Below are 27,256 nucleotides of genomic sequence, written 5' to 3'. Positions count from 1 at the left end.
TCCGCTCTTTTTACTCCCAGTATGCATTGTATATAGTTCCTCCACCCATGCCGCACGAGGTACCTGGAAGCCTCTGTATTGTAAATATCATTTGCCGTCCCAGATAAAGATGCTCTTTTGGCCATCAAGTTGTCGAGTGGTCTTTTTGTAAAGTAGAAGTTACCACATATTTTTGGCGACGAGGTAAACTGGTTTTGTGGACGGGTCGGCTCTGTTTTCGATCAGGAGCTGTGAGCGGGCGAGGAGCTTTGTGTTCGGATGGCTGCATTTGGAATGGTCAGAGTGTTCGATGAGCATATCGAGGAGTGGCCGGAGTATGAGGAAAGGTTGGGCCACTTTTTCTGTGCTAATGGAGTTACTGAGGAGGCTAAGAAGCGCTCTATTCTCCTGAGTGTGTGTGGGGCAAAGACGTACAAGCTGATACGGAACTTAGCTACGCCGTGGAAACTGGGAGAAATTTCATACAATGAACTGGTCAAGCTCGTGGGGAACCATCACAATCCAAAGCCTTCGGTGATAGTTCAACGGTTCGAGTTTCACAGCCGTGTCCGGAAGCCAGCTCAGTCTGTGGGCGATTTTGTGGCCGAGCTTCGGCAGCCATCGGAGCATTGCGATTTCGGAGCCGTGTTGGATGACATGCTCCGTGACAGATTAGTATGCGGCATTAATAATGACGCCGTACAACGCCGCTTGTTGGGGGAAACACCACCATTGACTTTCAAGACAGCCCTAGAGATTGCTTAAGGCATGGAGTTGGCTGCTAATAATGCCAAGGATATACAGAAAGGATATGGGGGGTCGCAGTCGGTGACAGTGCTCCAAGTCGGGAGGGAGACTGGTAAACAGGCAAAGCGGGTGGAATGTTTTCGGTGTGGAGGAACGCACTGTGCAAATGTTTGTAAATTCAAAGCTACTGTCTGCCATGCTTGTGGCAAGAAGGGACATTTCATTAAAAAGTGCAGAAGCATAAAGGGTAAGGTTAAGCCTGGGCAGGGGAAAGCTCAACAGACTCAGGCAGCCACACACCACCTAGGAGAAGCAGACGAAAAGGCAGCGTGTGCCTACAACATGTTTGGGGTGGAAACGGATGAGGGACCACCTGAACCATATTATGCCACAGTCACTGTCCGGGGAAAGAACATTAAGTTCGAGATTGATTCAGGGGCTACTGCATCAGTCATTAGTGAAAAGACCTACAGGAGGACATGGGGATCCAACCTGCCTCCCATCAGACCATCTAAGCTCCAACTCAGGACCTATTCGGGGCAGCCCATACCTCATTTAGGGGTGTTATATGTGGATATTACGGCTGAGGGCCAGAAGGCTGAAGCCAGGCTGGTGATAGCTAAGGGCAGTAGGCCCAGTCTTCTGGGCCGCGTTCAGCTTCACAAAATTCGGCTCAACTGGCATGAATTTAAATATGCACACATGACGGAAGAGCATGAGGTGCAGCGTGCAGATGAAGTCGCCGATGGCAATGTGAGTGATAGACAAAGTCCGGACACATTTGAGAGGGAGCTCGCAGTGCAGCTTATGGCTCTTCAGCCTATTACAGGAGCAATTGAAGTTACCCCCTCGGCACTGAAAGCCAGCACGCCACTTCTAGTATGGCGAAGCAGTGACCCAGCTCTTGTACCACCTGCCCCGTTACAGCAAGGTGCGTCTCAGCCTGATGATCCCGCTAACCTGCATTTGAAGCCAATCATAACAGTAGCAAATGGGGCACCCGCAGACGATGTAAGAACAGAGCCTCCAGGACCACCAGACAAGCATTCAGAAAGTGATTTGACAAAGAAAGTAGAATTTTCTGGAGGCGGTAGCCCCCTGGGAATCCATGTGGTGCCTTTTAACACTACACTGAGTGGAAGATTCCTTGGCCTGAGTATTCGTGGTATTGAAGAGAACAGCCGTTCAAGAAAAGAGAACCTGCTCCAGGAGAATGAATGTATCATCAAAATCAATGACTGTGATTTAACAGACAAGACCTTTGTTCAAGCACAAGAGGTTTTCCGAAATGCATTGCGATTTCCTGCTGTTGAACTCCAGATAGTTCCAAGTTATTACAAGGAACTCTATGAAAAATTTGCAATTGGGTCTATTCTGAGCCACGGTCGTGACAATTGTTCAAGAACCAAAGTTCCTGCTTCAGTGCATTCCCAGCCAGGTGGCAAACCTGCAGATACCGTTTATCCCAATAATGCTAAGAATAGCTTGCCATCAATTTCAAAGAAGCTCAGTAGTCCAAAACAGTTAAGGAGCAATGACCACATAATGCATACCAGGAAAGCATGTCCACCAGTGACTTAGCTAGAGGGAGACACTGGCAGAGGGGACAGAGTCCCCTGAAGATGATGGACATTCTCACGCAGACACACAGACCCCTCTCGTGTCCCCAACAGTAGATCCATCCAAAAAATCCTCACCAGTGGTGCCTGCTGGGTCACCGGGGGTAGTGCGTAGATCGCAGCGCCCTTGCAAACCTCCTGACAGACTGAATCTTTGATTGGATAGTTTCTTTTGTTGTTAGATTGAATGTTGAATTTGCCATTTTTTTTTAAGGTGTTTTTGTATTGGTAACCTGTTGCTAATAATACCACTGTTTTTATTTCCCAGTTCTTCTATATTTGGGGAATGTTGGATTTTAAAGGGGGAGAAGTGTTGTAATGTGAGTATTATTAAAAGTAAGTTAATACTAATCGGGAAGCTGTTGGTAGCAAGAGGTGGGATTCGGGGTTGGCAGGGTCTTTTCTTCCGCTCTTTTTACTCCCAGTATGCATTGTATATAATTCCTCCACCCAGGCCGCACGAGGTACCTGGAAGCCTCTGTATTGTAAATATCATTTGCTGTCCCAGATAAAGATGCTCTTTTGGTCATCAAGTTGTCGAGTGGTCTTTTTGTAAAGTAGAAGTTACCACAGCATCAGTGTGGCTTCTGGTACCTCAGTTTAACATGTGTGGGAGGCTCGCTCTCTCTCTCTCCTTTGTCCTCAGGGCTCAATTCACACTGAAGTTGCAACCAGTGCTTGAAGAAGACTTACAAGGCCTGCGCACACTCTTAGGCTACGTCCACACTAGACCGGATAATTTTGAAGACGCCGGTTTCGCGTAAAAACGATAGGCGTCCAAACTATGCATTTTTAAAAATATCTCTATCCACACTGAAACGGAGATTATGGTGAATCTCCTCCTCCTGCGCATTCGCAGAACACATCCACTGAAAACAAGCGACATGATTGGTTTCAAATCTCATCGTAAAAGTGCACATTTGTGTAGTTACAGACTAGAAAAACTTAAAACGATGGACAGCTGTTGGCTTTCATGCAGAAGAACTTAAAAGTAAAATAAAACAAATACCGGAGCGTACGGAGGCAACAGACAGGGAGTTCACGGGCAGATTGACCTGGCTGACGACGAACATTGAAAAACTGACTAACTGTTACACTAATAAAGCACCTTGTTAAATGCATAAAACATGTCAGCATCAGTATTATCTTGTATTTCCATACAATGTTACATTAGGCTGTTACACATCTATTGTCAGAGAAGTACTTGCATAAATATGTAAACCACCTTCATATGAGCAAGGACAGAAAACAGGGCAAAGTGAGTATACTTATTTATTCAGTAAGTTATGGGTCAAAGTATTTGGTGGGTACATTTCTAACTCTTCTGGCATCAGTTTCGTTGCCGTCTGTTCTGAAATTCTTAGGTTGCGTTCAAGAAAACAATGAAATAGTATGCTGCCACATGACAGCGTTTTCAGAAGTCTCTGGTTACCCCCTCCACACTGATCCGGCCAATCCGGCATTTTCAAAAATACACACTTTGGAGAGCGTTTCTGAAAAGCTCCAGTTTCGGGGGACGAAAACACTGTTTTAGTGTGGAGGAAGGGTAAAAACAAAGAGAAAAAGCTTTGGTTACGGATTTATCTGGTGTAGTAAGAACGTAGCCTTAGCTAAATGTCTGTTTGCTGAATATTTAGCTTTGTAGTTTGTGTAACTCGGTGGGGTGGGAGGGGGACTTAGATGTCTGGTTGAATCTTTTACTGTTTGTAAATAAATGATTAATATGCTTATTCATAATCAGTGCCTTCTGTCTCACTCACCAAACCCATGAAGCTGCTTCCACATTAGACAGAAGTAAAAAGCTGGTGAAGCTATAGAAACACGGTATCTACACCATAATTAATATCAGAATACAATACAGAACAGCAACTTTGACAGATGACATCTGAAAGGAACTAGTGGCATAAAAGCAAAATTCTACATTTTTCTTTAATCTTTCAAGCTTCATAGTTTTGTTAGAGGTGGTTTTCATGTTGAATGCACTAATGACCGTCATTGACTTTTTAAAAGTAGAGATGATTAGACAGATTTTCTGACAGACATAAAAAAATTGCAGCAAGTTCTGTAAAGTCACTTGGTGATGGATATGAACTCAAATCCAGGATAACACTAGACTGACATTAATGTAAAGTGCTTAAACAAATACAAACTTTCATGAAAATCTAATGTTATGGTACCAAGTCCATAGCATGGAACTGCAACTCCGCAAAGTATAAGCACAAGGGATTCTGCAGGTTCTGAAAATCCAGAGGAACACTCAAAAAATGCAAGTTAGCCAGTACCTCTGGAGAGGAATAAACAGATGACACATAAGAGCTGAAACCCTTCATAACAACACTACAAATTAACTGGGTTCGGTGTTTTTTTGCCAGAAAATATGGAGTGCATTTGAGGACGCAAGAGGAAGAAAGACATAATCCAAATATCTTTGGGATCTTCTACCACTGTTATACACTGTAACTGTTAAAAGATCTGAAGAACGCATGAATAGGTCAGAAGTACTTCTCCAGAGGACTTTTTTGACCATCCACTGAGAGCAGATTAAATGAAGCACCCCCTATTGAATTTTGAAGCGACACTTCACCTGTGAGTCGGCTGGTGTGGTATACTGTGTCTGGTGCTCCCGGTGTGGTCTTTTATATATTGGTGAGACCCGACAAAGACTGGGAGACCGTTTCGCTGAACACCTACGCTCGGTCCACCAGAGAAAGCAGGATCTCCCAGTGGCCACACATTTTAATTCCACGTCCCATTCCCATTGTGATATGTCTATTCATGGCCTCCTCTACTATCAAGATGAAGCCACACTCAGGTTAGAGGAACAACACCTTATATACCGGATGGGTAGCCTCCAACCTGATGGCATGAACATTGACTTCTCTAACTTCTGTTAATGCCCCTCCTCCCCTTCTTACCCCATCTCTGACATATTTAGTTGTTTGTTTTTTTTCTCTCTCTCTCTGCCCATCACTCTGCTTGTTCTCCATCTCTCTCTGGTGCTCCCCTCCCTTTCTTTCTCCAGAGGCCTCCTGTCCCATGATCCTTTCCCTTCTCCAGCTCTGTATCACTTTCACCAATCACCTTTCCAGCTCTTAGCTTCATCCCACCCCCTCCGGTCTTCTCCTATCATTTCCATTTCCCCCTCTGCCCACTATTTTCAAATCTCTTACTATCTTTCCCTTCAGTTAGTCCTGACGAAGGGTCTCGGCCCGAAACGACGACAGTGCTTCTCCTTATAGATGCTGCCTGGCCTGCTGTGTTCCACCAGCATTTTGTGTGTGTTGTTTGAATTTTCAGTCCATTGTTTTCATGGCTACCTACATTCTGTCACTTGCAAGAACTCACTAGGCTGAAAACTTCATCCGTTTACTCTTGTAAAGCAAGTATTAATCATCTTTCAGATTCAAGAATCTGATTGTTAGTACTTAATGTCAATATTGTCATCACTTGGACTTAATAATACAAAGTTATGTTACTTCTGGAGCAAAGTTTATCAAGTAACAATGACAATTTATGGGTCTTGCCAACTAGTGTGTAGAACACCAAATCACTCATCCAAAAGTGTGAAAAGTATATTTTATGATTATAATGAAAACCTGCTTCAATTTCAATGAAGTTATGGGGAACTTCAACCTCAATATGTCCAACAAAAAAAACTAATCTTCATCTGGGACAGCTAAACTGTGTTTTTCCAGCTATCAATCATAAAGTAATTATCTGGGTGATAATTATGTTAGAACCAAACATGCATAACAGATTGGCAATTAGTGGAAAACTATCTTGCTAATTGACTGCATCTTGACTCAGTGGGTCGTCAAATAGAATTGCATAATTTTGGAAATTTCCGCAAATGATACTCTGTTAAATAAGAACAATTCATGGAGTACTGTGTGATAGCTGTGATTTGTGGTTTTGGATTATTCTCTAATTGTTTCTAATTTCATGTTTGGATTTATTGGCTGAAAAGAGTGCCAGCATACCACAGCAGTTAGCGCTATGCTATTACAGGTCAGGGCGTACCAGATTTCAGAGTTCATCTGCGGCGCCATCTGTAGGGAGTTGGTGCGCTCTCCCCATTACCATGCGAGTTTCCTCCGGGTACTCTGGTTTCCTCCCTCGATCCAAAGATGTACCAGTTAGTAGTTTAGTTAGTCATTGAAAATTGTCCTTGGTTGGTGGTGAGGAAGCCAAATGCAATCTTAGCAGTCATTTCAAGAGGTCTTGAAAACAAGAGCAGGGATTGATACTGAGGCTTTATAAGGCACTAGTGAGGCCTCAGCTTGAGTATTGTGAACAGTTTTCGGCTCCTAATCTAAGAAAAGATGTGCTGACATTGGAGAGGTTCCAGAGGAGGTTTACAAGGATGATTCCAAGCAATGAAAGGGTTATCATATGAGAAACCTTTGGTGGCTCTGGGTGTGTACTTGCAGGAATTTAGAAGAATGAGGGTAACATTTGAAACCTTACAAATGTTATAAGGCCTAGACAGAGTAGATGGGAAAAGAATGTTTCTCATGGTGGGGGAGTCTAGCACAAGAAAGCACAGCCTCAGGATAGAGGGGCGTCCATTTAAAACAGAGATGCAGAGTAATTTCTTTAGTCAGAGGATGGTGAATTTGGGGAATTTGTTACCACAGACAACTGTGGAGGCCAGGTTGTCAGGTGTACTTAAGGCAGAGATTGATAGGTTCTTGATTGGACATGGCATCAAAGGTTACGGGGAAAAGGCCGGGGAATGGGGTTGAAGAGGGGAAAAAAGGGATCAGCCACAATTCAATGGTGGAGCAACTTGATGGGCCAAATGGCCTAATTCAGCTCTGGTATTTAATGGTCATATACTCTTATGGTCCTGTAATTAGGCTAGTGATAAATAGGTGTGTTGTTGGATGGTGAGGCTTGTTAGGCCAGCAAGGCCTGTTCCATACTCTATTTCTAAATAAAATAAATAATGCTGACTCTAAAGTCACGGGTTCAGATTCTGCACCAACTTCTGAACTAATACTATAGGTAGAAAATCTATGCAATGAGATCCTTTAGATAAGACTATAAGAGCAGAATTAGTCCATTCAGCCCATTGAGTCTGCTCCGCCATTCCATCATGGCTGATCCTGGATCCCACTGAACCCCATACACCTGCCTTCTCACAGTACCCTTTGATGCCCTGACCGATTAGGAAACAATCAACTTCTGTCTTAAATATACTGATGGACTTGGCGTCCGCTGCAGTCTGTGGCAGAGTATTCCACAGATTTACTACTCTTTGGCTAAAAAAGAATCCTCCTTACCTCTGTTCTAAAGGTTGCCCCTCAGTTTTGAGGCTGTGCCTTCTAGGTGTGGATACTCCCACCGTAGGAACCATACTCTCCATATTCACCCTATCCAGTCCTTTCAACATTCGGTAGGTTTCAATGAGATCCCCACATATTCCTCTAAATTCCAGTGAGTACAAGTCCAAAGCTGCCAAACGCTCCTCACATGTTAACCCCTCCATTCCCGCAATCATCCTCATGAATCTCCTTGCTGGAACACATCCTTGCTGAGATATGGGGCCCAAAACTGTTGGCAATACTCCAAGTGTGGTCTGACTAGTGTCTTATAAAGGTTCAGCATTATCTCCTTGCTTTTATATTCTATTCGCCTTGAAATAAATGCTAACATTACATCTGCCTTCTTTACCACAAACTCTACCTGTAAATTAACCTTCTGGGAGTCTTGCACGAGGGCTCCTAAGTCCCTCTGCACCTCTGAAGTTTGAACCTTCTCCCTATTTAGTTAATAGATAAAACATGAAATCTCAGTGCTCTGGAAATGGGATTTACCTGGACTGAGTATTGCTTGGAAATAATTCGGAAAATGAGTAGCTCGGATGGCTGATGGTTGGGTTGAGTTGTTCTCCGATCTTGGCAATTTACTTGCAAACGTTTTGTCACCATACGAGGAGACGTCATCAGTGCGTTGTCAATTGTGGTGTGCCTTTCAAATGCTTAACCTTTGTATACTTATCAATCAGCTGAGTGGTCATCATTACGGAAACTCAATTGTGCTGTAGGGAGTAAGTCTTGTTGCTGATTGGTTGTGTGTCAAACTTCGTGTGTTGTGCTCTGGAATTCTGCCTGCATCGGCTCATAAATAGGATCAAGGTTTTTGTTTGCAGAATTTATTGGAAAGCCGCGCTTCTAAAAATTCTTGCACGTGCCGCGTGGTTGCTAGCGCCATGACTTCCACTGATGCCCAGTCAAATATGTGCCCCTCTTTCAAGTCGTGCTTGGTACAGATTAATTTCCACATTTTCAAAATAACTACATTACAATAACCGGTTCTGCGTGGAGAATTGATGCACAAGAAGCTGCTATCTAAACATATGCATAAATGCTTCTAATTTGTCATACTGTCAGAGAAAAAACTTTAAAAACTCAAACAGTAGTGCAATTTGTAAATGTACATATTGGTTCCTGACCTCAATTGAACAATGTCTGGGAGATGATTGGGAAATGAGATTCATCAACAGACAGCATGACAGGTGGATGCTACGGTTAGCGTGATTTTATTACATCTCGGGGGCGTCGGAGTTCGGTTCAATTCCAATGTCATTTGTACGGAGTACATGCGTCCTCCCTGTGGAATGTGTGGGTTTTCTCTGGGTCTTCTGGTTTCCTCCCACAGTCCAAGTCCTACTGGATAGGTTAATTGGCCATTGTAAATTGTCCTGTGGAGAGGCATACGGACATAGCAAAGGTGGAGGTTTATGGGCATGGTGTAGGTAGGAGGGATTAGTGTTTGCGTGTTTCTGATTTGCATTTTAGCTGCTTTGGCACAACAATGTGGGCCAAAGAGTCTGTTCCTGTGCTGTATCCTTCTATGTTCTCTGTCCTTTGTTCTGTTTCCAGAATCTGCACAATCTGACTTTTATAATATTAAAATAGAAAATACGAGGGGTGATTGATAGGTTCATAGCCGAAGGTACAAGGAGTCAATTTTAGAAAACCTAGCACATTTATTTTTCAACATAGTCCTCTCCTACATTTACACACTTAGTCCAGCGATCATGGAGCATACAACTCTTTAAGTGATTGTGCAGAAAGTTGGAAGTTAATAACTCATCGCCTTCTACGTTAGGCCACAAACTTATCAATAACCCCTGATGAGTTATTAACTTCAAACTTTCTGCATAGTCACTCAAAGAGTTGAACTGCACGTGTATGCAGCGAGAGCTGTATAACTCATCTCCTTCTACCTTAGGCCACAAACTTATCAATCACCCATCTGTGGACACTTTCAGGAGGTCCAAGATCCATTTGCTCCACAACCGCTGGACTAAGTGGTAAACGTAGGAGGGGACTATGTTGAAAAATAAATGTGCTAGGTTTCCTAAAACTGACTCTTTCTACCTTAGGACATGAACTTATCAATCACCGCCCCCCCCCCCCCATAGAACAGAAAATTACAGCATAGAACAGGCATTTTGGCCCACCATGCTGTGCCAAACCAATTAAATTAATAATAAAATGGTTAGCCAAACCATTCTCTTCTGCCTACAGAACCTCCATATCTTTCCATTTTTGTCACTTTTATGCCCCCGTATAAACATCTCTTAACAGTACCTCGTGTTTCAAGCACCACATTCCAGGTACCCATCACTCTGTATAAAAAACTTGCAACTCACATCTCCTTTGAAATTACACCTTCTTATCTTAAATGTATGCTCTTGAGTATTAGACATCTCAGTTCTGAATATATAGTTTCTTGGCTAATACTTCAAGTTTAAAGTTCAAGGTTCAATGTTCATTGCTGCAGGCAGACAAATCTGGGACATAAATGCTATGAAATTCACTTTTTGCAGGAGCAGCGAATGATTAGCTTTACTTGTCAGATGTACATCGAAATGTACAGTGAAATGCATTGTTTACATTAAAACAAATCAGCGAGGACATGCTGGGGGCAGCCAACAGGTGTCTCCATGCTTCTGGTGCTAACATAGCATGCCCACAACTCATTAACCCTAACCGTTCGTCTTTGGGATGTGGGTTAAAGCAGGATCACCTGAGGAAACTCACACGGTCATGGGGAGAATGTACAAATGTATAGACAGCGAGGCGAGTCGAACCCTGATCGGTGATTGTTGCTGCATTACAAAAATGTCAATTATAAGTTAGCATAAACTTAATTTAACTTAAGTTATGCATAACTTCCTCCAAGAGGACTACAACCTTGTTGTAGGGTTTGGAGACTTGCATGCCTCAATGACCCTGAGACCTGTGTTGACTGGAGTTGGGGCATTATGCTTTGGCTCTTGGTAGGGTTACCCATGCCAAACAGGTCAAAGGGTAGGGGCCAGACTAAGAGTGGTCCACCAGGTCCTCTCAGGGCCACCAACCCTAACCGGTAAAACACAAGTGTTATAGAAGCAGCAATAAAGAATCCTTCCACATCTGAGTGCAACAGTATTCCTGAGGCTCCACCAGTCTTGCCTGACTGACAGCAGAGAAAACCAAGAGGAAGCCCTGAACGCTGCCAGAGATGGAGAACCTTCATTGCTGCCCTAAATGCCAGCGGTGTAATGGGCAGTAAGTAGGTAATCAAGCATGACGTATAATACAAAATAAACGTGTCATGAGTTCAGTTGAGAGACTGAAAAAGAACGGTAGTTTGAGGTTGTGTTAGAAAAAAGGGCAATTCTTCATGCTTGAAACTGAGAAGTGAATGCTGATATACCATATGTTCAGACAAGAATCCTATTATTACACAGTTTCAACACATCATAACACTGATTTATTAGATATTAATAATAATCCAAAAAATGTCTAACCAGCTTATTGTACTTCTAGTGCCCCTGCTTTGTGGTGACCTGAAATCGCTTGCCTTGTGTAAACTTTCCCAGCGTGTGAATGTCAAAATCCACCGTGTGCACCTAGGCAGAATTGATGATGGATATTCAACAGTAATACAGCACGCTACTTGGAAGAAGGAGAAATAGTTACCTGAGGAATGTCAAAGATATGATGTAGTCGTTGTTAACGGTGATGGTCCAGTCACATTCCTTGCCATGAGGGTAGGGATGTGGGTAGCTTGGTGAAAGGATAAATCCCGAGGAGCTGGTCAGGTTTCCTCCACATGGTGCTGGAAAATAAAATAAATATAAACTAAATAAAACATATAATTAAGATGCAGTTTACTTAAATTACTCTGTGTTAAACATATGTTCCTTCATTTTAAATTCTTTGATCTACATTTTTTGCAGTAAACCTTGAAAATGAGAATTAAAGACTGAGTTCCATCTGGGTAGCCTCCAACCTCTTGGCATGAATATAGATTTCTCCTTCTGGTAAACAAATATTCCACCCCCCCCCCCCCAGCTCCATTCCTCTATTCCCCACACTGACCTTTTACATCTTCTCACCAGCCTATCACCTCACCCTGGGTCCCCTCCTCCTTCCCGGTCTCCTATGGTCCACTCTCCTCTCCAATCTGATTCCTTCTTCTCCAGCCCTTGACCTTTCCCACCTACCTGGTCTCACTTTTCACCTTCCAGCTAGCCTCCTTCCCCTCCCCCCCACATTTTTATTCTGGCATCTGCCCACTTCCTTCTCAGTCCTGAACAACGGTCTTGGCCCAAAACCGCCACCATCTATTCATTTCCACAGTTGCTGCCTGCCCTGCTGAGTTCCTCCAGCATTTTGTGTGTGTTGCGTTGGATTTCCAGCATCTGCAGACTTCCTCCTGTTTTTAAATTTGAGCATGCTTTACAAGCTATACTCCATACAATATTTCAGAAGAGGTAGACTAGGTTATCATAAATTTAACAATTATTTTCCCCTACATATTTTTATGTACTTTAAAAGTAATCAGTGTTATCTTGTACTAATAATTCTTCTTAAGTGTGATCCACAACTTAGAAATATTTCCATTCCAGTACATTAACCAGGTGCAACCAAACATATTTTAACTAAGTTATTACAGGACTAATTGATAACTCATTTGAAGTTTTGGCACTGGCACAGCTTCCTTCTGAGCTGTATCATTCGGAGATTCTATGATGATGTTGAATTAGATAAAATGTGCATATAAAGTACACCTTTTTGACTTAAGAGCATTAATACCCTTGCATGTTACCTTTTGCTAGAAGCAACGGCTAACAACAAATCAAAAAGACATAATCTCTCTGCCAAACCAAATAACATACAATAAGGGACGAGCAAGAATCGTACAACATGATGAGACAATCTAAACCTCAGTGGGCAACTAAAAACTCTTTTATATTGCTCGAATTTGTGCTCTAGTGAAACAATATAGAAACTGAAAATACAGTGACAGATGTTGGTTTCTACACATAACACCGCCAAGTTATTATCCCTCAACCATCAGGACTCTTGAACCAAAAGGGATAAGTTCACTCAACTTCACTTGCCCCATCACTGAAATGCTCCCACAATCTATGAACTCACTTTCAAGAACCCTTCATTTCATATTCTTGATAATTATTTCTCAGTTAATTATTATTATTTTTGTGTATTTGCACTGTCTGCTGTCTTTTGCACGCTGTAGGTGTGGTGTTTCATTGATTCTATTACGGTTATTTGATTTTATTTATTTAATTGTTTGTTTGTTTATTGATTTATTAAATAATTGAGTTACAACACAGAATAGGCACTTCCAGCACTTCAAGCTATGCCTCCCAGCAATCCCCCAGTTTAATCCTAGCCTAATCACGGGACTATTTACAATGACAAATGAACCTATCAACCAGTATGCCTTTAGGAGGAAATCGGAGCACCTGAAAGAAACCTACATGATCGTGGGGAGAAAACACAAACTCCTTACAGGCAGTGACGGGAAATGAACCCAGGTCGCTGGTACTGTAAAGCATTGTGCTAACCTCTATGATACTGTGCCTGCAAGAAAATGAATCTCAGGGTTGCATTTGGTGACATATATGAACTTTGATAATAAGTTTCCATTTTTTGATTTTTGATATGAGATTTGTAACTGATCTGTAGGGATCTGCATTGGAAATTGTTAGGCATGCAGCATATTGAAGAAAGAATTCATAAATGGACAATGGCATCTCAAAGGAACTCAGCAGTTCAGCTGACATCTGTGAAGGAAGAGGGACAGTCGTCATTTCAGAGGCTTTACACTGTGCCTCTTGCGGGAATCAGACTGGTTTTGCATTCCAATGCCTTCACTCTGAGTGGACACATCGTCACACCTCTTTAAGGTCCCTTTTAGTTTCCATGAGTCATTGGGCAGGCGGTGGTTTAAAGAGTTGTCAAAGTCTGTGACCAATGTGTTCCACAAGGATCAGTGCAGGGACTTCTGCTGGCATTATACATAAATGATTTGGACCAAAGTATAGCTGGGCTGAAAAGTACGCTTACAGATCCACACAAAAATTGGTGCAATTGTGAATAGCGAAGAAGGTTGTCAAGGATATGGTACAATATGGATTAATTGGAAACGTGGGCAGAGGAATGGCAGATTGAGCTTAATTTGGACAAGTGCACTTTGAGAGAACAAATGCAAGAGGGAAGTATACAATAAATCACAGAATCCTTAGGAGCACTGATATAGAGAGGAATCTTGGAGGCAAGTCCATTGCTCCCTGTAAGTGGTATGTCAAGTTTGCTTTCATTGGTTGGGGCACTGTGTATAACAATTGGCCAAATGTCGCAGCTATGTAAAAAGCAGGGAACGGAAGGATATAAACCATATGAAGATTGATGGCAAATTGGTTGGCACAGACATTATAGACCAAAGGGCCTGTTCATGTATTGAACTGTTCTCTGCACTAAGATTTATCAGGCTGCAGAATGCCATTTAAATACATGAATTTAAATACACATATTACAGAATGCAGTGGTTCAGAGGATTCAGGGTACCTATCTACGAGAAGTGCAGAATGCTACAAAAATATTTCCAGCAAATAACTAGGAAGGAAAATTTGTTAGCTTTTCTGGAAAATAAAAGTAGTAATTTCTGACTATAATTTTGCAGGACTTTGATGTGACCACTGGAATACTGTGTCATTTTTGAGAGGGCTTTTGATGCCCACTATGTGACTCCCATTATGCAAAATAAGATTATGTCACTATGCAGATCAGAGAGCCAACCATAGACAAGGTTCTTCCTACTGGAGGAGACCCAAAGAATGGTTTTTCTCTCTGTCATCAAAGAACATAGAAACTTGAAATTAAACACGTTTAAATTGCATTAAAACTATTCCATGAAGTTAAAGTTTGTGCTCAAAAAATCTTTGCTGTGTAAATAATAGATGATAGATCATCACACATTGCGCGCAGTTTTTGCAGGATGCTGAACAGACAACACCTAGACCAGAAGGAAGACCGAAACACTAACCATAACATCACCGAGTGTACTCTCATAAAACGGGTGGCAGCAAATCATCAGTGTGCTTCTAGTGAAATCAGTTGGTAAGAAAATTAATTGATGTCATATGAGAGGAAATGAGGGAGGCGTGTTAAATGGAGACACTGTATTAGCTGAAGCTATTCTCTACAAAGTAAATGCTTAAGGATTCAACATATATCTCCAAAATTATGAGCGACTTGATTAGCAAAAAGAGAGAAACTATTTCTGTAGAACAGATAATAAGCGAATTGCATTGATCTAAAATCAACAAAAAAAAGAATCAGAGGGAGACTAGGACAGATTTCTTTAGATTAGATAATTAAGATTTAGAATTTACTTTCCAAAATGATGATGATTCATAATTCACAAGTATTTAAAAGGGATAATGAAAATATACCAGGAAGGTCTAATTTCCCAGATGTTGATGGAAGTTTTAGTTTGCTTAAACTATTCAAGCAAAGACTAGACACAGATAGGACTGGTTCCCCCTTCGTTAATATTGAAATAAATAAAGTGATTTGCAAAGACTAATTTAATTCCAACTCCCTTTGTGAATTTAGCCATACTACTTGGGGAAGGTAACTGTTTTTGAGTTTGGTGGTCCTGGCGTGGATGCTATGTAGCCTACTCTCTGACACGAGGGAGACAGACAGTCCTTATATAGGGTGTGTACGATCCTTCCTGATGTTACTGGCCCTTTTCCAGCACCTCTCTGTACTTCAGTCCTTGATGGCGGGTTGGCATTGGGCAGTTTGACAACCCTTTGTAGAGCCTCTCAGTCCCTTGCAGTACAGTTTTTGTATCATGCAGTGATGCCACATGTAAGGATGCTTTCTACTGCACATCTGTAGAATGACGAGAGCATAGATGTACATAGCCCAGCTCTCTTCAGCCTCCTCAGAAAATAGAGGCATTGGTGAGCTTTCCTGATTGTATGGGATGTGTTTTGGGACCGTGAGAGGTTGTGCAAGATGTGCAATCCCAGGAGTTTGAAACTGTTTGCAGTTCCCACTGCTGTGCCGCAATGTAAAGAGGGGTGTGAGCGGTGCAAGTTCTCCTGGAGTTGATAACCATCTCCTTTGTCTTGTTGACACTAAGGGAGTATTATTTGCCTGGACCAGGCCTCGAGCTCTTTCACCTCCTCTCTGAAAGCCATCTCATCATTATTGGTGATGAGCCCCACCACTTGACAATGTGATTAGACATGCAGTCATATGTGAGCAGAGTGTACAGCAACGGGCTCAGCACACAGCCCTGGGGGGGGCATCCATGTGGAGGATGATGGGAAGAGAGGGGCAGTTGTGCATCCTAACTGTCTCAGGTGTGTTGGTTAGGAAGTCCTACACCCAGATGCAGAGAGCTGTACTTAGACTAAGAGCAGGAATTTGCACCTATTCCTCGGTCTAAATGTGGGTCTTAGAGTGAACTCCAGGACCCTCATGTCAAAGTGCATTCCTGATCTTTCTTGAATTATCTTATCTCAAAACTTTAGATAGGATCATCAGGTTTGAAACAGATTTCCTTCAATAAATTCACTCGTTCAGTAATTCATTAAAAATCATAATTAACTAGGATTGCTTTTTTGAATAACATATGTGCTTAAATAAATCAGTTTCAGTTACATCACCAGGAACCTAGTTTGAAGCACTTACTAGTAATGATAGTGTGAAGGTGCTGAACTAATAGCAGTGGAAATCAATCATGGATACAGGCTGCCTCAATGCTCATGTCACTTTCAATGTGTGGGGTAATTTATTTTCTTCAGACTTCATGTTTCACACTGTGACTTTTTTAAACTGCGACATGATTAATTGTTCAAAACACAATTGAAATTCCAGTGCCTCCCTTTACAGGTGAATGAGCTCCATTATGACACTAGTCTCCTCACCATTGTGGATATCTTCAAAAGACAAGGCTTCAAAATGGGCGGCATCCATCATTAAGGACCTCCACTACCCAGGACATTTGAAAATAACCGGCAGGATGGATAAAGGATGGATAAAGTCAGCGGATATTGTGCACTTGAATTTTCAGAAGGCATTTGACAAGGTACTGCACATGAGGCTGATTAGCGAGTTTAAGAGCCCATGGTATGACAGGAAAGATACTAGTATGGACAGAGCAATGGCTGATTGGCAGAAGGCAAAGGGTGGGAATAAAGGGAAGCTATGCTGATTGGCTGCTGGTGACTAGTGGTATTTCACAGGGCGTCAGTGTTGGGACCACTTCTTTATACATTGTATGCCAATGAATAGGATTATGGAATAGATGGCTTTGTGCCTAAGTTTGCTAATGATAGCTGGAGGGACAGGTAATTTTGAGGAAGCAGGCAAGCTGCAGAAGGACTTATATAGATTAGGAGAATGAGCAAGGAAGTGGCAGATGGAATACCGTGTCAGGAAATGTATAGTCATGCACTTCGGTAGAAGGAATAAAAGCATAGACTATTTTCTAAACAGGAAGAAGATTCAAAAACCTGATGTGCAAAGGAAATTGGGATTCCTTGTGCAGAATTCCATAAAGGTTAATTTGCAGTCTGAGTTGGCAGTGGGGAAGGCAAATACAATGATAGCATTCATCTTGAGAGGACTAGAATATAAAAGCAGTTCATTGAATTGATTTTGATTGATCTCTATTGGTAGGGTCTGAAAGAGATATAACAGTCTGGGCAGTATATTCATTTGTAATAGACTCAATCCTTGAACTGAGACTGAAAAAAAGAATCAGGTTCCATCTTGCCACATCTTCCTTAATTTTTTTATATAAAGGCTGATAATTACATTCTGATAATTTTGCCAAATCTTTTGGCATAATGATGCCCAAATATTTGAAAGACTCTGTGTGCCATGCCCAGGGGTATCAGCTTTCAATTTCTCTTGGTGGGCTATAGTAATACGAAAGTAATTGGGTTTTATCTATGTTGATCTTGTATCCTGATAATTGACCATATTGTTCAAAGGATTGCATCAAATTAGGTAAAGAGTATGTTGGTTCCCCCAGATAGATCAAAATGTCATCCGCATAACAAGCCAATTTATGCTCTGTCCCTTTAATAGTAATTCCCCTGATATCTTCATTTTGTCTGATGTATTGAGCTAATGGTTCTAGATATAACGTGAAGAGTAGTGGTGACCATGCACAACCCTGTCTCGTGCCCCTTTCTAGGGTAAGACTATTTGATAAATACCCATTGATTTTAATCCTAGCAGTAGGATTGTCATATAGTGTCTTTATAGTTTTAATAATTGTGTCTTGGAAACCAAATCTATGTAAAACTCCTGTAAAGAAAATTCCAATTAACCGAATCAAATGCTTTTTCCGCGTCCACACTTATCACTATTGCTTCGATTTTATTTTTTTGTATATGATCCATAATGTGAAGTGTCCTTCGTATATTGTCTTGTGTCTGGTGTTGTCGTATAAAATCTGTCTGATCGTTATGTATCAGTATGGGTAGAAACTCCTCTAATCGTTTGGCCATGATGGAGGTAAATAAACTATAATCTACATTAAGAACGGTTATTGCTCTAAATGACCCGCATTCCATTTTATCCTTGCCTTCTTTCAGTACAGCTGAGATTATGAGAGCTGTGATATGTTGGTGTCACCCATCATATGACGCTCAATGGAAAAACATTGAGGAGCGGGTACTTCCCATCCCCATACAAGCAATTTTGGCTGATAACAACCTGGAAAGGTACATAAATACTATTGATAACCCATGGGTGTAATTGACTCTTAAAATATGGAAAACTACTATAAAAGAATATAATCTAGAGGGAGATATTGCAATTCTTAAATGGTGTGCATATGACTTGGATTTTACACCAAATAAATTGGATGCCAGATTTAAGGACTAGACAGCTAAAGGAATAACAGTTCTTTGCAACATAATGAAAGAAGGAACACTGTTCAGTTTTGAAATGCTTAAAGAGAAACCCTTATTAGAAAAACAAGATTTCTATCGGTATTTACAGATGCAACAATATGTTAATAAGACGTTTAAAAATGTAACCAAGGCAAATACATGCTTGATAGAGCTCTTTAGAAAAGCATACAATTCAGATAATGGTAGTAGAATCATTTCAAGCATGTATAAGGGGTTGTCAAATCTTAAAACACATTCGACTTCATACATTAAAACAAAATGGGAGAAGGAAGGAGGGATAATTATATCTGAGGAAGAATGGACAACAATATGGAGATATCAATGGAAGTGTACCATTTCACAGTAATGGAGGGAGTTTGGATGGAAAAACTTGATAAGATATTTTGTTACACCCTCTCAGAAATCCCATTATGATAGTAACCTCCCTGTTTGCTGGAGAAATTGTGGAAATCAAAATGCAAATCTTTATCATGTTTTTGGGACTGCCCTGTTATCAAAAACTATTGGAGGGGGATACACAATGCCCTACAAGACATCTTTAAATGTGAAATACCCTTAGAGAGTAAGACCATATATTTTGGATATATACCTCAAGAATGGTTGATAAAAGATAAATATTTAATGAATATACTGTTGGTGGCTGGTAAAAAGACTCTTACTAGGAAATGGTTATCACAGGAGAGCCCAACTTTAAATACATGGATAGAAATTACAATGGACATTTACAAAATGGAGAAGATAACAGCATCTGTTATCATAAGCTGGAACAATTTGATTCATACTGGGAAAAATGGTTTAACTACATATTGCCTCATAGGCCTGATTTTATTCTCACAAATCAATGAATCTGTTGTAAAAAAAAGATCACTCCCTACTTGTACATAGTTCTTTCCTTTTGCTTGTTTTTTCTTTCCACTCTTTTCTATAAGTGTATATCTCAGATAAATACTTTGTGGAGATTTGTGATATATATGATTATATGATATATATGTACAATGTCTGAAATACATCTTATGGAAATGTTTGTTTTAATGATGAACTTCAATAAAAAAATAAATTACAAAAAAAAAAGAATGTAAAAGCAAGGATGTAATGTTGAGGCTTTATAAGCCACTGGCAAGGCATCAGTTGGTGTATTTTGAGCAGTTTTAAGACCTTTATCTAAGAAAGAATGTGTTGACATTGGAGAGTGTTCAGAGGTGATTCACAGGAATGATTCTGGGAATGAAAGGGTTTGATGCCTCTGGGCCTGTACTTGTTGAAATTTAGAAGAATGAGGTGAGGATGCCATTAAAGCTTATTGAATGTTGAAGGGACTACACAGAGTGGATGTGGAGGAGTCTAGGACCAGACAGCACAGAACCAGAACAGAAGGACGTATATTTAGAACAGAGAAGAGGAGGAACATTTTTAGTTGGAGTGTAGAAGTCATTTCCAAAGGCAGCTGTGGAGTTCAAGTCATTAGGTGTATTTAAGGCAGAAGTTGATAGGGTCCTGATTAGTCAGGGTATGAAAAGTTATAAGGAGAAGGCAGAAGAATGGGCTTGAGACTGAAATGCATCAGCCATGATAAAGTGGCAGAGCAGACTCAATGGGCCAAATGGTCTAATTCTTCTCCTATCATCATCATCCTTAGGGATCATTCGTAGTCGAGTATGATTCTTCTGGTGGTTGGTCTGGTTAGTTGTGGGCCTTGAGATGACCAAAGAGGCTGATCTGTGATCCACAAGTCCTATTGTAGTGTTGGTAGATGTTGGTCATTGAAGTGATGGTGGATGTAGCCGGTTGGGCCCTTCCAAATCTCTCCTTACGTTGAAGCCACTTAGCCTCAGCTGTACTGTGGAGATGTTATTCGAGTTGTGCTGTCCTCTCACTTAAAGTCCTTCTCCACCTTTCCCTATCCTTTGCAAATTTTTCACATCCATTCAGGTTGATGTGGCACTTTGTCAGGTGGATCTTGATATTGTCCTTGAACTGTTTTTTCTGCCCTCCAAGAGTGCGCGTTGCCTCTTTGAGTTGGCCAAACAGGAGTTGTTTAGGGAGTCAGGCATACGGATGATCTGGCTGACCCATCGCAATAGGTGTTGAGACACGATTGAGACTATGGGTTAATGTTAGCTTCCTCTGAGGAGGATCTGCAATGCATAATGGATGTTTTTGCCAGAGCATACAAGCTCCTGGGACTTACCTAAACATCAAGGAAACCCAAATCCTACACCAACCTGTTCCAGGTTAAGCTCCTAAATCTCCAACTATCCAAGTTGACAACATCCCTCTGGAGGACACTGATCATTTCCCATATCTTAGCAACCTTCTTTCTTCAAGAGCCAACAATGACCTTGAAATAAATTGCATAATAGCTGTGCGAGTGAAGCTTTTGCCAGCCAGAGAAAGAGGGTTTTTGAAGATTGGGATATCAAGTCCATCACTAAGCTTCTGGTCTATAAAGCTATAGTTGTCCCTTCCTTGCTGTATGGAGCAGAGTCATGGACAACATACAGCAGGCGCATAAAATCTCTAGAAACTATCAAATATGCCTCTGAAAGATTCTGAAAGTTAGCTGGAAGTACAGGTGTACTAATTCCAGCATCATGGAGAAAGCTAACATTAACTCCATAGCTACAATCGTGACTCAACACCCATCTTGAGTAGGAAGGAGGATGGGATCCAAGATGGCGGCGCGGCGCAGCTTGCAGTGGCCACTCCGGAGCTGATTATCTGTTATTTCTGAAGTCAGGTGCCGTGCGCAATCATAATCATTTGAAAACGGACATGGGAGCACGGAGGAACATCTGGAAATCTCCAGGAAGACCTTCTTCGTTGCTGCTGCTGCTGTGAGGTCCGGGACTCTGCTGGGAAGAACAGGCCCCCAGTCCTCGGGGTCGCATTGCCAATGGCCGTTGGCGGGGCCGTCTTAATACGCTCGGCAGAGGATGGTGCTCGGAGAAGCTGTGCCAGAGGGGATGGTCATTGGCTCGGAGGTTCGACAGATTCGGAGTCCGCTGCGGTCAGGTCGCTTTCGGTGTGTGCTGCGTCTGCGAGGCTGAGTCGGGCGGCGCCATGGAAGTCCATAGCGGGGGTACTCCCTTCTGCCGCCAGCATGGGATGGCAAGTCTGTCGGGACCCTGGGGACTTGTGGATCAATGTGGTGATTTCTTTTGAACTTATAGTCCTTTAACATCTTTGGACTATTTTTACTGTGCCCATAGTCTGTTTTTTATCAATTATGCTATTGTTTGCACTGTTGTAACTATGTGGTTTTGTGCAGGTCTTGTAGCTTTAGTTTTTGGTCTTGTTTGTCTGGTGGATTTGAAGCTCCTTTCCAGGGAACGCGCTAAGACGGTAGCGCAATATTAATACGCAGCAGCCTCTCCGGACTCTGGATTGGGGATTGCCAAACGTTATGTGGATTTTCTGGTGTAGTCTGTTTTGTCATACGCTTTTGTGATATCATTCTGGAGGAACGTTGTCTCATTTTTTAACTGCATTGCATTTGTGGTTTCTAAATGATAATAAACTGAATCTGAATCTGAATCTGAATCTGATGTTCTCCTCTTTCATATGGTCCACCCTTGTATTTATCCAAACTTCACTTAAATTTTGCAAAGGAAACCACATTCATCACTTCCGCTGGCCGCTCATTCTACCACAAGCGAAGAAGTTCCGCCTAAGGTTTCCCTTATTTTTTTCACTTTTCACTCCTGACCTCTAGTTTCAGTCTCACACAACCTCTTTGGGAAAAGCTTGCATGTATTTACACCTCTTATACCCCTCATGGTCATTGAAAGAAACATCAGAACCAGATACATGTAGGTGATTACACCTTATCCAAGTCCAAGCAAACGTGATCACAAGATTTGACTTTCAGTGAATAGCTCCCAAATGTAACAGAGAAGCAAAATACGGTCACCTGCTGCAGAAATGCTGTCCAATTGTGGACACATTGTTCGAATAAATTACCACATAGTGAAGTTGCACCTAAGTGGTACTTGCTGAGTTCCAGGTAGAAACCCACAGTGGCCTCAACAATCCCAGAACTTGATCTGCAACTCAAGCATGCTGTTCTAAAGCTTCTACAATGCAAACTACGCAATTATTTCATCTATATTGATATATAGTAAATCTTTTCAAGTAAATATTCAGAGAACTAATGACTAACATCTCTCATTAAGGTACAAGTCTATGTTTTAACTATTTTTGCATTGGGTTTATAAATAATTAACATTTACAATGACTGGTTGAAGCAGAGATTAACACTTATTTAGAAAAAAAAACTTGTTGATTTATTTATCAAGTACTCTGTAGTATCCAGGACCTCTTGAGACACAAAGATGTAATTAACCCTGCTCCATCATGAGTACTAGCCTCCGTAGTATCCAAGACACCTTCAAGGAGCTATGTTTCAGAAAGGCGGCGTTCAACATTAAAGACGCCAACCACCCAGGCCATGCCCTCTTCTCATTGTTACCATCAGGAAGGAGGTACAAGAACCTGAAGGCACACACTCAGTGATTCAGGAACAGCCTCTTACCCTCTGTCATATGATTCCTAAATGTACATTGAACCCATGAACATTAACTCAACTATTTTATTACTGTTTCCGCACTACTTAATTAATTTAACCATTATATATATATATATATATATATATACATATATGGGGTTTCTTCTTTGTTACTGTGTATGTTAATCAAAATGGCTTCTTTGTTAAGTTAAAAGTAGAATGCTTCTTTGTTATGGTAACTGGTGAGAGAGTGCTTTCTCTCACAGCTTGTTTTGGTTGTAATTACTGATACTGAGAATTGTATTCATTTGTTAACCAATTGGGATAGATGTTATTCTTTCTTGTGGATCTGTGAGCTGTTGTTGCGCGGAGCTTTTGGGGAGTTGGAGAGGAGATCGCGAGGAAGGTGGACAGTGCTGGACGCGCTCTGGTCGACCACCAAGGTTAGTCCCAGGTGGCGGGTCGGAGAAGAGCGAATAGTGGACCGAAGACTTCGATGGTTGAGCTCCAACGATTGTGCACTAATTGACTGAACCCTGATAAGTTCTGCCGCCTTTTCTTTCCTTTCTTTTCTTTCATATATATTGTATCACTATTAATCACTTAGTTCTAGTAAGATTTATAAAGTGTATTCTGTAAAGGAACATGGTGTGCAGTTTGATATTGTGTGTGCAAGTTGGTACCAGTGTGCATTTCACAGCATCCACGTATACGGGAGGCGCGATTTGGTGGTTGGACGAATTTTCCCCTAAACATACACCAGCCGATCGCGTGAGCGTTACATATATATATATACACACACACATACTGTAATTGACAGTTTTTCATCTCTCAATTATCATACAATTATCATTGTACAGATTGTACAGCTGCCACAAGATTACAAATGTCACGACGTATGCAGGATATATTAAACCTAACTCTGACTCTGATTCCTGTGCCAAGTATTGCTGAGAATGCGATTGCTAACCAGATCCAATGAATGATTTCCCCAAATTGCTGTAAACAGTTTTCACATAGCAGCATTTATTTATGTCAGAATGAAATGTGCTATCGATATAGCTATTTATATCAGATGGGAATTAGAGTTTTAGATCACATACCGATGCAGACAGGAGGGCTGGGCTGCCAGAAGTATCGATTTTCCACTTGAATGCAGGTAATTTTCTCTTCGCCCTGAAGCTCATAGCCCGGTTCACACTGGAAGATGACTGTATCTCCAGGATCCCTGCCATCTCCATTCCGACTTCCATTCATAGGTATACCAGGATCACGGCAAGCTGTTGCCACAGAGCCTAGGAATTAAAAAGGGAAGCACGATGAGGAAAATAGGTTTTTATTTGCTGAGCATATTTTTGAACAAAACGGACCAACTTAAGCAGGGTCATTAGAATCATAGAAAAGTACAGCACAGATACAGGCCCTTCAGTCCATCTAGCCCATGCCGAACCATTCAAACTGCCTACTCCCATCGAACTGTACTGGGACCATAGCCCTCCATACCCCTAACATCCATGTATGTATCCAAACTTCTCTTAAAAGCTGAAATGGAGCTCACATGCACTACTTGCACTGGCAGCTTGTTCCACATTCTCATGACTCTCTGAGTGAACAGGTTTTCTATCATGTTCCCCTTAAACTTTTCACCTTTCATCCTTAAACCATGACCTCTAGTTGCAGTGCCACCTAAACTCAATGGAAAAAAGCCAGCTTGCATTTATCCGATCTATATCCTCATAATTCTGTATATCTCAATCACATTTCCTCTCAATATTCTTGGTTCCAAAGAATAAAAGAATTATAGCCTAGTAGATCCACTGCCAGTAATAAGGAAGTAACCAGAAAAAAAATTCTCTGTTCTGTATTCTATAGGTCTTTAAAAAGACACATGAATGTAAGGAAAATGGAAGCCTATGGATATTGTGTTATTAGAGGGATTAGTTAGATTAGCAATTTGATTAATAAATTAATTAACTCGACACAACATCGTGAGCCAAAGGGCCTGTTCCTGTGCTGTAATGTTATATATTCTAATTTGGAGGGACAAGATTAATCCATGGTTGGAAATGAAAAGATTAATCAAAGATAGGTCACCATGGCTTTGACAAGGGAAGATCTTTCTGAACAACTTGATCAAATTTTTGAAGGGACAATAAAATTTGTTGATGAGCACAGTGCAGTTGATGTTGTCTGTATGAACTTCAATAGGGACTTTGAGAAGGTCCCAAAATGGGTTAGAGCCCACATATGTAAAATCAAGACAAGTTTACAAATCAGATTCTAAACTGATTTAGTAATGAGACACCTAGAGGGATTGTGTACTTTTTTTTGTGGGATGGAAAGTTGTGGCAAATAATGGGATCAGTGCTGGGAACTCCATGGGTTCTCATATCAGTTATTGATTTGGGTATGATTGTCAGAAGTATGATTCCTCAGTCTGTAGATGACATGAAATTTGGTGATGCTGTTGACAGTGAGGAGGACACTATGATAGTGATCAGTTGATAAAACAGGAAAAGCAATGACATACAGAGATTAATCTTGACGATGCACTTTGGGAGGACAATGAATGAAATGGTCACACTAAGCACTAAGAAAGAAAGGGTCTTTGGGGTACAAATCCAAAGATTCCTGAAGGTAGTAGCACAGGTGACAAAAGCCTTCATTAGGTGAGGAAGACCACAGTTCAGATCTTATACACACAGTGCAAAATGACCCAGTTTATATGCTTGATTGAGAGATATATATACTTTAAAGCCAACAGAAATATTTATATACGTGTATATATCTGTCAGCTTGTAGCTTTGCATTTTGGCCAAGCTACACTACGAAGATAAGTGCAATGAAGAGAAGTGAAGTTGCAGTCATTACATCTGGCCTTGGACAGTCTTTTCATGATAGTCAGAGAGAACAACACCACACAGTTCTCTACTCCTTTCTTTCTCTTGCTCTGGTGCTGTTTGGCATAAAGGTATTGCTGGAACAAGTTACCCCACATGATGGCAAGGCCACCAGCATGCAGGTTGCCCCAACAAATTTTGCCAGCTTTTTTCTGAGTATTATATGCCTTCTCCTTTGATAAATTTGGATTAAATTCATTCTCTAGAATGTGAAAGGTGGAGCCAAGCCTTCGGAATAACTCAGGGCTCTTAGTTACTGTCATTAGCCAACTATGGTGTTACTCCGACTGCCCTACTAGGTGCAAAGTACAAATGTTCAAAGTAAATTTATCATCAAAGAGCACATATGTCACCATATACAACCCTGAGATTCATTTTCTTGTGGGCATACTCAATAAATCCATAAACAATAAATATCAAGAACATGAGGTGAAGATTGTATTGGTTGTGGGAACATTTCAATGATGGGGCAAGTGAAGCTGATTGAAGGTATCCCCAGTGGTTCAAGAAACTGATGGTTGAAGGGTAATAACTGTTCCTGAACCTGGTGACATGAGGCTCTTGTACCTTTTTCCTGATGGCTGCAGTGAGAAAAGAGCGTGACCTGAGTGGTGGGAGATCCCTGATGATGGACGTTGCTTTACAGAAGACAATGGCTTAAATCTTCTTTATACATGGTCTAAAGCTGAAGAAGAATGATGAGGCTTTATCCTGATTGACCAGTTTAACTATGAGCTGAAGTCAACGGAAAAGCTGAGGAGAAGCATAAATAGGGAGAAGCACTGTCGACGTTTCGGGCCCAGACCCTTCGTCAGGACTAACCGAAAGGAAAGATAGTAAGAGATTCACTTACTATCTTTCCTTTCGGTTAGTCTTGACGAAGGGTCTCGGCCCGAAACGTCGACAGCGCTTCTCCCTATAGATGCTGCCTAGCCTGCTGTGTTCCACCAGCAATTTGTGTGTGTTGTTGTTTGAATTTCCAGCATCTGCAGATTTCCTCGTGAGAAGCATAAATATCCATTTTGCAAGGTTCAGCTGATTTCCCACCAGTTAATCATTTGGAAATTCCAGATGCTGGTATTGATTGCTCATCACTTTCACTCAAGGAGCTGATTTGACCGAAGAGAGAACTGGACTAGAGTAACTAAATTAATTATTTGAGTTCTCAGTAAAACTGATTAGGTTATTGAACAGTGGAATCGATAATAAAGTAGCATGCATGGTGTTGTGCGATTTTAATGAAAGGGAACTT

The 27,256-nt window shown here is 41.3% G+C and overlaps 1 protein-coding gene across 1 annotated transcript in view; it reads right to left on the bottom strand.

The window, feature by feature from the left end:
* csmd3b (CUB and Sushi multiple domains 3b) overlaps positions 1-27,256 on the bottom strand; it is a 2,154,916-nt gene that overhangs the window by 345,927 nt on the left and 1,781,733 nt on the right. Inside the window, exons 27-28 of the mRNA XM_073038951.1 lie at positions 24,208-24,399; positions 11,324-11,462 (exon numbers count right to left, since the gene is read on the bottom strand). Coding sequence (XP_072895052.1) covers positions 11,324-11,462; positions 24,208-24,399 — 331 coding nt within the window. The remainder of the gene's footprint in view (positions 1-11,323; positions 11,463-24,207; positions 24,400-27,256) is intronic.

This window comes from Hemitrygon akajei, chromosome 1 (genome assembly GCF_048418815.1).
Source record: "Hemitrygon akajei chromosome 1, sHemAka1.3, whole genome shotgun sequence".
NCBI lineage: Eukaryota > Metazoa > Chordata > Chondrichthyes > Myliobatiformes > Dasyatidae > Hemitrygon > Hemitrygon akajei.
The sequence above is the reverse complement of the archived record's forward strand: the minus strand, read 5'-3'. Positions and strand labels throughout refer to the sequence as shown.